Source organism: Ostrea edulis, chromosome 1, assembly GCF_947568905.1.
Source record: "Ostrea edulis chromosome 1, xbOstEdul1.1, whole genome shotgun sequence".
Classification (NCBI taxonomy): Eukaryota; Metazoa; Mollusca; class Bivalvia; order Ostreida; family Ostreidae; genus Ostrea; species Ostrea edulis.
This window is the reverse complement of record NC_079164.1, coordinates 58,571,185-58,583,684: the sequence shown is the minus strand read 5'-3', so window position 1 is coordinate 58,583,684 and position 12,500 is coordinate 58,571,185. Positions and strand designations below refer to the sequence as shown.

At 37.7% G+C, this 12,500-nt stretch overlaps 1 protein-coding gene across 4 annotated transcripts in view; it reads left to right on the top strand.

The window, feature by feature from the left end:
* LOC125664635 (tetratricopeptide repeat protein 24-like) overlaps positions 1–12,500 on the top strand; it is a 138,772-nt gene that overhangs the window by 21,414 nt on the left and 104,858 nt on the right. For all 4 annotated transcript variants that reach the window (XM_056154663.1, XM_048897474.2, XM_048897473.2 and 1 more), the window contains exon 4: positions 11,237–11,365. In XM_056154663.1, the coding sequence (XP_056010638.1) occupies positions 11,237–11,365 (129 nt within the window). The remainder of the gene's footprint in view (positions 1–11,236; positions 11,366–12,500) is intronic.

Sequence of the window (12,500 nt, the reverse complement as noted above, 5' to 3'; positions counted from 1 at the left end):
AAGCTTCCTGACATAGCGCAGATTCACATTTGTAAAAATCATGATCCCCGGAGGTAAGATGGGGCTACAGTAGGGGATCAAAATTTTACATACAAATATATTGGGAAAATCATCAAAAATCTTCTTCTGAAAAATCACTGGTCCAGAAAAGTTTACATTTACATGAAAGCTTCCTGACAGTGCAGATTCAATTTTGTAAAAATCATGTCCCCTGGGAGTGGGTTGGGGCCACAATAGGGATAAAAGTTTTACATGCGAATATATAGGAAAAATCTTTAAATATGAACCAAGTGAACATTTACATGAAAGCTTCCTGACATAGTATAGATTCAAGTTTGTAAAAAGCATGGCCTCCAGGGGTAGGTTGGGGCCACAATACGAACTAAGGATTTACTTGCAAATATATATGAAAAGTCTTTAGATATGGGCCAAGATGACTCAGGTGAGCAATGTGGCCCTTGGGCCTCTTGTTAGGAGGTGGTATGGTATATTATATATGGTCTATTATTATTACAAAATCACTGGTTCCTGTGGACAGAGATTCTAGATGCAGACGACTTGCTTGACAATGCTCATACACCTAACAGATTTATAGCGATTCGGTCTTTGCATTTATAGGAAAATATCCTTCAAAATTCTCTAATGCATTTTATCACAGGATCAAAGAGTAATTGCAAATATATAATTATGTCACTAAGTCTAAAATGTTCATACACTGTTGTGTTATAATTTAGTCATTTGGTCATTCCAAAATTTAAATGAGATTTCTAGATCTATTATAGATTGTGACATGAAATCATGTTGCCGACCATGACAGTATTTACATGTATTTCAGGTCACTGCTTTTGTGTAATGTGGATCACTAATGATGATTGTGTGATGGGTACTTAGTGTGACCCATCCAATCCCTTAAGACAAAATTTGCATTTCTATGTGTGATACATGTACAAACAGTCACATTTTGGTTATGTGGTAGTGTTAGATACATGGCCTTCCTATTAGCTCTGGCTAGTGGATTAACCCTTTAGTCAGAGCTAGTAGGAAGGTCATGTATCAACACTATCACATTCCTACGTTATATTACCAAAGTACGGGAATCAGTGTACGCTACGTCAGAATTTAATTTGTGACGTCGCTTAATAGATAGTCTGCTGCAGGCTCGGTCGCGGCGGCCATAACAGATCGAGAGAGTGTTTACATTGCGGCGTACTAGTCCTTGTAGAATTTGAACGTCGCATTGCCTCTTATATATCGTTGCAAATGGTCGCAGTTGAAGAGATGAAGAAGTTTAGGTATGTTTATTACTCCTCTATACGAGGATTTGATCATAACCGAGACAAGTGCATGTTGCGAAGTGCGAGGGCAGGCCAGGCTTGTATATCGAACTATTGCAGATCTTACGGGGCTGGATGTATGATCAATTGTGGAAATTGCTGTTTTCTGCTACAACTGAGAAATGTAGTTGGAATCGCGGTAATACTTGGACAAAGCGATGGGGTTAGTGCCATGCCAGGCATGGCACTAACCCCTCTGTGACGTCACATAAACACACAAACAGAAAAATGAACTAACCCCCATATCCCAACATTACAGTGGCTAACAGACAATGAAACACAACTTGTAAACAATAAAATAATAAACAAAAACAAATAAACACCGATAACATTCCATTAATAAGATTACACCCAACCTTTACCAAGTGTAAAACGGTGTTGGGTGTAAAACAGTAAAAAAAAAATTTTCTTGAAATGAAGACTAACTACCCTGAGTTAGTGCCTCACTCTGCAAGAACATTTGAAAATTAATGTACTTATTTACTAACTAACGTGCACTACGGCTGAAATCAAAATTTAATTGCTTTATGGGGAATATAATTATTATGAAATAATTTAATACCTTGTTTGTGATAGTTGGACTTTTCAGCTCACCTGAGCCAAAGGTTCAAGTGAGCTTTTCTGATCAAAATTTTTCTGTTGTCTGTCGGCGTTGTCGTTGTAAACTTTTCATATTTTCATCTTCTTCTCAAGAACCACTATGTCAATTTCAACCAAACTTGGCCAAAAGCATCCTTGGGTGAAGGGCTTTCAAGTTTGTTCAAATGAAGGGCCATGGGAAATAATTACTAAAATGCAAAATTAGGGTAGGGTCATTTAAAAATCTTCTTCTTAAGAACCACTGGGCCAGAGGAGCTGACATTTACATAAAAGCTTCCTGACATAGTGCAGATTCAATTTGTTCAAATTATGGCTCCCGGGGGTAGGATGGGGCCACAATAGGGGATCAAAGTTTTATATAGCAATATATAGGGAAATCTTTAAAAGTCTTCTTCTCAAGAACCAATGAGCCAGAAGAGCTGAGATTTACATAAAAGCTTCCTGACATAGTTCAAATTCAAGTTTGTTCAAATCATGGCCTCCGGGGATATGTTGGGGCCACAATAGGGGATCAAAGTTTTAAATAGAAATATATTGAGACTGTCTCTAGGGGTACAAAATTCTTCCTCAAATCCACGTGCAACAAGTCTTGCTCTTACTTGTCCTTCCTATGAAGTGATGACCCATCTCGTTGATAATCTGTCCTTCATCTTCAGTGTATGTGTCAAAGGTTTTGAGTTTTTCAAGTTCATTTTGTTTTGCTAGGGCTATATTGTCACAACTTGTATTTTCATATGTTATAGAATGCACACTTTCATCATTTTGGTTGATTCTTTCCCAAGGGAGTTTGCCTAGGTCTATGCTTTTTAGCTCACCTGAGCTAAAAGCTCAAGTGAACTTTTCTGATCACCGGTATTCCGGCGTCCGTCCGTCTGTAAACTTTTAACATTTTTGACTTCTTCTCAAAACAAAAACCACTGGGCCAATTTCAACCAAAGTTGGCACAAAGCATCCTTAGGTAAAGGGAATTCTAAATTGTTAAAATAAAGGGCCAGGCCACCTTCCAAGGGGAGATAATCAAGAAAAGGTAAAAATAGAGTAGGGTCATTAAAAAATCTTCTTCTCAAGAACCACTGGGCCAGAAAAGATGAAATTTATAGATAAGCTTTATTAGGTAGTGCAGATACTAAATTGTTAAAATGATGGCCCCCGGGGGTCGGATGGGGCCACAATAGGGGATCAAAGTTTTACATACAAATATATAGAGAAAATCTTTAAAAATCTTCTTCTCAAGAACCACTGAGCCAGAAAAGCTAATATTTACATGAAAGCTTCCTGACATAGTGCAGAGTTAAGTTTGTTGAAATCATCGCCCCCTGGGGTAGGATGGGGCCACAATAGGGGATCAAAGTTTTACATACAAATATATAGGGAAAATCTTTTAAAATCTTCTTCTCAAGAACCACTGAGCCAGAAAAGCTGATATTTGCATGAAAGCTTTCTGACATAGTGCAGATTCAAGTTTGTTGAAATCATGGCCCCTGGGGTTAGGATGGGGCCACAAGGGGGATCAAAGATTTGCATACAAATATATAGGAAAAATCTTTAAAAATCTTCTTCTCAAGAACCATTGGGCTAAAGAAGTTCACATTTACATGAAAGCTTTCTGACATCGTGTAGATTCAAATTTGGAAAAACCATGGCCTCTATTGGTAGGATGGGGCCATAATAGGGACTACGGTTTTACATGCAAATATATATGGAAAGTCTTCTGATATGGACCAAGGTTACTCAGGTGAGCGATGTGGCCCATGGACCTCTTGTTTCTTCTTTGCTCCCAAAATCTTGCACATTATACCAGTTTCTGTTATTTCCTGTTGCTATACCTGCTCTGCCAAGGATTGTAGCTTTTATCCAGTTATCATCCTCTGAACCCATCTTTTATTGAATGCTGCCATGTGCTTTCAGTGCAATATTGCTTTGAATTAGTGAAACTGGACTGTGGTTTATTTTGCTTTCCATCAGGTATTCAGAGACTGCACTCTTTCTTGGTTGTTGTGTCTTCTCTATATTTTCAGAATCTGCAACTTTCTCTTCTGTTTGTATACAATCTTCTGATAGTATTTGTAGTCTGTTGGGCGACACTCGGAGAAAAACTCCACCATGACGTACAAAAACAACCTTGCCATCTTGAAACACAACTTTACCTGGTCCAAGCCATCTATCTTTGCCCTCACGCTTGTAGTATACCATATCACCATTTTCATGTCGCCGACAATCGATTGTCGACCGTTTTTGGGTCTTCGATTCCAATTATCGATTCTATTTTTCAAAATCGATTGTCGCCTGTACACTAATTAATATCTAATCTGAGATTCATCTGACCGTTAATCCCTCTTTTATATCAAGACATGTGCGGGGGAGAGTAAGAGTGGACTCCACATTGAAAAGTTGGAATTTAGTGACACCAGCTAGTGTGTATGCTGCACATATCCATAAAACTATTAAATAGAAGTAGCCCCAAAAATAATAAACATTTATTAACTACATGTAAATACTGATTATATCGATCATTAATCGAAACAGATTTTTCAACACTAGCTCTCACTTTGTTCAACAATGCTCGCCTAATTCTTTCATCAGCTTCTGCTTCTATGTAAGCTTGTCTTGTGCTGTGCAATAAATTAAGGTGTTTAGCATATGTCTTGCTCAATGTACGACCCTCAAGTGCTGGTAATTTGTCTGTCATGATGTTGGAGAGGTTGGGATTCCATCCAAACACAAGCTGGTGACTACTAAAACCATTCCACATCTGCAATACATTCCTTGCCATGTTTGCCCAGCATAAGAGACTCTGCTCACTCACATCCCTGTAGTCATGTTCTAGTTTTGTCTACATCATGTCAGTTACAGAGTGCACTCTTTCACACAATCCATTCTGAAATGAATTTTCACCTGCAAATGTATGCACCTTGATATTCAAAATGGATGCCACTTCTCGAGTTTCTTCAGAGTTGAACTCCCCTCCATTATCTGTCATAATTGCTCCCATATGACACCAAATATTCCTTTCCAAGGAGACATGATTTTATCGATGACATCAGTTGCCTTTTTCCTCTCAATAAAAACAGACACTGTGTATCTGGACCACATGTCAATCATGCAAAATCCACTTTCCTCTCCAGTACTTCAGGTCCATAGCCACCTTTTCATTAAAGTGGGATGCCATTGGAAATGAAACAACAGGCCGTGATGGTGTTCTAGCATAGGTCTTGCATACATTACACCTCTGCTCAATATTTTTAATATCCTGGTCGAAGTTGTCTCGCCAAGCTCCTGCATCCTTCAAAAGTGATACCAGTCGTTTCTTTGGTGGGTGGGCAAATTGTTGGTGCGATTTTAGAAGAGTTGAATATCTTTTTTAGGGTCCATCTCATCGATCCTGACTGAGCAAACTTCTTCAACTGATATCATTTCTGCTTTATCTATGGGAACACAATAATGTCCAGAAGAGGTCAAATTAAGGTTCATGGTTTTTCCAAGAATCTCTGCTGTGTCATCTTCTAAGTTCAGCTTCACGCCAGCAGTTTTCATAGCTGTTCGTGACAACAGTAATGGAATGTCTGAATTAACAACATCAGTAGTTATCGTAACAACTTTCCCAGCTATACGAGTTGGAATTGCATATTCTCCCTCGGATTTAAGACGAGATCCCCCTCCAAACTTGAAGATTCTTCTGCCCTCCGTTTTCTTAATCCTATTCTTGTCTAGTTCATCAAGCGAATCGATGTACGTGTTGATCCATTTACTTCCACACACTGTACTGCTGCAGGCACTATCTAGAACTGCACAGTTCCTGGCATCCATCCCCAAGTGTCTTATCTCCTTTGGTTGGTTTCCTGTAAACAGCACAAATTCTTCTTCTTCAGCTGAACATGTGTTTACTTTCGCCATGTTTTCCCAACTGTGAGGACAAGTTGCCATCATATGTCTAAATGACCCACAAGATTTGCATGTCAATACATTTCCATCTGGTCCTGATGGATTCATGCTCTTTTTAATGCCTGAACTACCTATACGCGATTGCCCACCTTGATGACGGTAAAATGAACCTCTACTCTGGTCACTCTGAAATCCTCTCCCCCACGTCTGCTCATTTCTTCCACCTCCTCTGTTAAATTTGATACCCTTCATTGGCATTCTCGCATATCCAGCTGCCATCAGTGCTTCCTCATTCTCTGCCAGGAATGCCGGTTCAAGTTTAATGGATATTGATGTAGTGGGTGCGTTTCCACAAGTTTCACCTTTGAATTTTTTTAAGGGATTTCTGAGCTTCTTCATAGAGTTTCTTTATTCTCAAAATTCATTCTAGTTAAGACAACCATTCTTTCCTCTTTGCTTATCAGTGATCTTCCTAGTAACTTGATGGGATAACTTCATGGGATAACTTCATATTTTTCTTTTCAATTTTTCTGTATTTGGCATAAAAAATGGATAATATGTATTCATTAATAGGCTGTCCATCAGACCTTTTGTAAAAAGTCTTCAAATTTCTCAAAGCTATCTGCTAAGTCGTCTTTGGCTAAATGTTTGTCCAAAAATTCAAACAAGGTTTTCAAACCTGTTTCTTCCTTGAGATCCTCCAAGTTCAGCTGATCAAACACTTTTTCTCGTATTCTGGACTCATCATTTTCAGGAAGGGACAAGGCTATAGCAACTCCCTGTTTCTTCTTATCTAATTCTGTGACCTCTTTCCATGCTAACAATTCTTACTTGTACAATTGGGGTTGGGCTGATTTTTGTTGACATTCTTATTTTCTTAGTCCACAAAGTTTTGCACTTTTTCACATTCACTAAATTCTTCCTAAATAGTTATTAGCTCACCTGAGCTGAAAGCTCAAGTGAGCTTTTCTGATCGCTTTTTGTCCGTCGTCTGTCCGTCCGTCTGTCTGTCTGTCTGTCTGTCTTGTCCGTCTTTCTGTTAAACTTTTCACATTTTCGACTTCTTCTCCAGAACCACTGGGCCAATTTCAACCAAACATGGCCAAAAGCGTCCTTGGGTGAAGGGCTTTCAAGTTTGTTCAAATGAAGGGCCATGTCCCTTTCAAAGGGGAGATAATCACAAAAATGCAAAAATAGGGTGGGGTCGTTTAAAAATCTTCTTCTCAAGAACCACTGGGCCAGAAGAGCTGAAATTTACCTGAAAGCTTCCTGACATATTGCAGATTCAAGTTTGTTCAAATCATGGCCCCCGGTGGTAGGATGGGGCCACAAGGGGGGATCAAAGTTTTACATACAAATATATAGGGAAAAACTTTAAAAATCTTCTTCTCAAGAACCACTGAGCCAGAAAAGCTGATTTTTACATGAAAACTTTCTGACATAGTGCAGATTCAAGTTTGTTCAAATCATGGCCCCCGGGGATAAGATGGGGCCCCAAGAGGGGATCAAAGTTTTACACACAAATATATAGGGAAAAACTTTAAAAATCTTCTTCTCAAGAACCACTAAGCCAGAAAAGCTGAGATTTACATGAAAGTTTCCTGACATAATGCAGATTCAAGTTTGTTCAAATCATGGACTCCAGGGGTTGGATGGGGCCACAAGGGGGGATCAAAGTTTTACATACAAATATATAGGGAAAAACTTTAAAAATCTTCTTCTCAAGAACCACTAAGCCAGAAAAGCTGAGATTTACATGAAAGTTTCCTGACATAATGCAGATTCAAGTTTGTTCAAATCATGGACTCCGGGGGTTGGATGGGGCCACAATAGGGGATCAAAGTTTTACATACAAATATATAGTTAAAATCTTTTTCTCAATAACCACTGAGTCAGAAAAGCTGATATTTACAAGAAAACTTTCTGACATAGTGCAGATTCAAGTTTGTTCAAATCATGGCCCCCGGGGGGTAGGATGGGGCCACAAGGGGGGGGGGGGTGTTTCAAAGTTTTACATACAAATATAGGAAAAAGCTTTAAAAATCTTCTTCTCAAGAACCATTGGGCCAAAGAAGTTGACATTTACATGAAAGCTTTCTGACATAGTGTAGATTCAAGTTTGCAAAGGGTAGTTTGGGCCATAATAGGGACTAAGGTTTTACATGCAAATTGCAAATATATATGGAAAGTCTTCAGATATGGGCCAAGGTGACTCAGGTGAGCGATGTGGCCCATGGGCCTCTTGTTAAATGTCACACTTCCTTACACTGTTTTTGACACTATGAATCTGACACTAAGAACAAGGTACGATTGTATACATGAAAAGGCCCAAAACTGAGCAGATTTTGGGTTTGCTAATCCATTCCTTATTTGAATGTCAGGGTTTGAGCTCCAAGTGAAATCATCGATATTTTGGGCTAAATGACTTTAGAAACTGTACCTACATCTTTCCCTTCAACCATGCTCTAGCTGCTACCATTGTTAGACCATGCTTTATTCAGCATCACTAAAACACTATATTGGACTTATGATATGAAGAACTCCCTTAGGGGAGATAAACAATATCAAGAGCTCCCTTAGGGGGAGATAAAATATCCATTACAAATGTGGGTTCAACCCCGGTTGGTTATGAGTAGAAGAGGAGGCCTATTGATTTTCAGGTCAAAGGTCAAGGGTCAATCCACTCTGGATATAGGAAGGCTTTGTCCGCTCGATATCTTGAGAACCCTTTGCTTTATTGACATCAAACTTGGTACACTGGTACATCCAAAGGAGTAGATGACCTCTATTGATTTTGAGGTCACATGGTCAAAGGTCAAGAGTTAAACTGGACATAGGATTATACTGACCACTCAATGTCTAGAGAACCCTTTGCTTGACAGACATCAAACTTGGTACACTGGTACATGTGTATATCTTCAAAAGAAGATGACCCCTAATGATTTTGAGGTCACATGGTCAAAGGTGAATGGTCAAACTGGACATAGTAATATACTGTCTGCTCAATATCTTGAGAACCCTTTGCTCGACAGACATCAAAGAACAAGGTACGATTGTCTACATAAAAAGGCCCAAAATTTTTCTCTCTATAAAATGTGTCTGGAATTAAACTTAATCAGGGTTTTAAGAAAGTAAAATATATGCCAGGTATACTATGTCAACAAAATCAGAATGATATTCCTAAATGGATAGCATTATGACATCACGAACAAGACATTTCCCGCCTTTTTCTCAAAATAAGCCTGAAAACTGTCAAATGTCATACAGATTATTGCTCAGGAAAAGATGTGCGCATTTGTCGAGCAAAATGAAAATTATATATATTGTGTATTATTTTAAGATGAAAAACATGCTTGAATATGAATTTGCTCGACGCATGCGCTGTATGTTTTTTGAAAGGAAAACCACATGAATTTGTGGATATTTTCATTGAAAATGGCATTTTTGCAATTTTATGCCAACTTCAAGTTCTTGTCATTTGGCACAAATTATGTTGCTGATCAAATTGAGCGAATTTTGGATTTGCTAATCTATTCCTTATTTGAATGCCAGGGTTTGAGCTCCAAGAGAAATCATCGATATTTTGGGCCAGATGACTTTAGAAACTGTACCTACTTCTTTAGTACACTGGTAGATCTTCAGGAGTAGATGACCACTATTGATTTTGAGGTCAAAGGTCGAGGGTCAAACTGGACAAAGGAAGATACTGTCTGCTGAATATCTTGAGAGCTCTTTGCTTGACAGACATCAAACTTGGTACTCTGGTACATCTTTAAAATTAGATGATCCCTATTGATTTTGAGGTCACATGGTCAAAGGTCAAAATGGACATAGGAATATACTGTCCACTCAATATCTGGAAAACCCTTTGCTTGACAGACTTGGTACATTGGTACATCTTCAGGAGAAGATGACCCCTATTGATTTTGAGGTCATATGGTCAAAGGTCAATGGTCAAACTGGACATACATATATGTAGGAATATACAATGTACTGCCCATTCAATGTATGGAGAACCCTTTGCTTGACAGACATCAAACTTGTTACACTGGTACATCATAAAGAATAGATGACCCCAATTGATTTTGAAGTCACCTAATCAAAGATCAAGGGTTAAACTGGACATAGTAATATATTCTCTCCTATACCATATATATTTGCCTGTAAGTCGGATTTTTAAAGTTAAATTTTGGTCCAAAATCTATGTCCGACTTACAGGAGTGACCTAAGAAGATTAGTATTTTCTGGATGGCGTAATGTATAGCCTAGTATTTTTTAAACAACAAAAAGATGGACGAAATAAACAAAATAGTAACTGTTTAATTTGTTGAGAATAAAAAGTGAAATATCTATGCCATATCTCAAAATATTATTGGAACACAGATAAATACATAAGGATATTGATATGAAATTGATTTGTTGGGGAAAAAATATCAAATATTGGCGCATTTCTCAAAATATTATTTGAAACACAGGTAAAAACATGAGAGCATTGATTTGAAATTGTCAACCGATTCTTGAACCGGCTTATAAATGGATCAATGGCAATTCCCTCCAAAATAACCTAAAAACTATACAATCGACTTATAGGCAAATCGACTTATAGGCGAGTATATATGGTATTTTAAGAATCATTTACTTGATTGACACTAAACTTGGTACACTGGTACAGCATAAAGAGTAGATGACACCTATTGATTTTTAGGTCACATGGTCAATCTACTCTGAACATAGGAAAATATTGTCTGCTCAATATTTTGAAATGGTTTGGCACTACTATCAATTAAATGATGCTTGTGTATAACCCTTTTCAATTTTACACCATTGGGGCATCTTCTCCTGAACATTTCTTGTTGTTTTTTTTTTCCCAAGTGTGGAGTAATAGTCCTTGAACATTATATGTTATGGTTCGTGGTATGAAGAAGGCATATCTAATGAAAATTGAGATAAAATGTCTCTAAATGCAAATTCTTGGTAAACTGGCCATCCCTCTAAACCATCCATTTTTTGCGATCCGAGAGCTTGCCAGTTTAGAGAAGTTTCACTGTACTGTATAACTTTAGCATTGTTAATGTCTTAATTTTGTGGTTGAAGAGTTGATATTCATAATGGTAGATCAACTTCTGTTTGTGAATTTGTGGATTTTATTTTTATATGTACTCAAATAAGAGTAGACAACTACGAAAATTAATGATTTTACAAGATTTCTGATTGATTTAATGTATCTATCAATATACCTCAACTAACCATCTGATAAAAATGTGTGACATATCATTTTAGTTACAGACATTATGCGTGCTAAATATTGATAGGTGCACAATGTCCTGTGGTAGCAAAAACCATGAATCTTAAGTTGCTCGATATATAGACAAAAACTATTGCATAATTTTAAGGTAAATATGCATGATTTTTCTTTGTAGCTAGATTAAGGAACAGGAATAGCCAAGGACAGTGTTTTGCTAACATGGCATTTGCTTACAGTCAGCTGGGAGATGTACCCAGTGCTGGGGAAGCTTTTTTACATGCCCTACAAGCAGCAAAAGATTCAGGTGACTTTATTTACTCTATGATATTTATAAACTCTTGTTTGGAACAATTTTATCAACAAAGAAATTATGTTTTAAAACAGTGATTTAAACTGTAATTTATGCATAAAATCTTTATCTGTTTTAACACGCACCAATTTCTTCATAGCTGTGAAAATGGAAACCATGTATACTGGGACTAAAATAGGTCTAGCTTCTCCCAAAAGTTTTATCTTTATTAGACCATTTCAACTTAGTTAGTAGATTATCATCCAGGGTCAGCAAAAAGTATGGGGCGGGTGAGAGGATTTTATTTTTTAATTTCTATTTTTTGGGAAAAATATTAATGACAAAGGAGTTTTTATACCCCCATACTTCGTTCGGGGGGTATATGGGAATCACTCTGTCTGTCTGTCCATCTGTCCGTTTGTCTGTCCGTCCGTCTGTCTATCTGTGCAGATTCGTGTCCGGGCCATAACTTCTTTGTTCTTTAACTTAGGCATGCCATATTTGGCACACAGGTAGATCACCATGAGACGATGTGTCGAGTACCTTCATGACCTCTATATGACCTTGACCCTTGACCTCAAGGTCAAAATTAAAGGTTTTTTACAATGGATTTGTGTCCGGGCCATATCTTCTTTGTTCTTTGATATAGGCATACCATATTTGACACATGAGTGTATCACCATGAGATGATGTGTCATGTACCTTCATGACCTCTATATGACCTTGAACTTTGACCTCAAGGTCAAAATTGATTATAGGGTTTTGACATAGTCATACCATAAGACATGGGTGTATCACCATGAGACTATGTGTTAGGGGTGAAACGATACGCCTACCTCACGATACGATACGTATCACAATATTTCACTACGATACGGTTATTTTCGAAACGATACAGTCATATTAAAATAAAGCAATTTTTAAAAAAAAGAATTGGGCTTAAACAACAAACAAAATAAAAAATACAGAAACATTGACTAGATTAGAGTTAAGCATGGTGATTGCCTGATCATCACACTAGATAATAACATGTCAATACTTATCGCAAAAGATCATCAGGAATGACAATGTTGCATTTTAGAAATATTAGCAAATCAACATTTTCTGGTGATAACACAGCTCGCTGAGCATTCACAATGTCTCCAGCTGC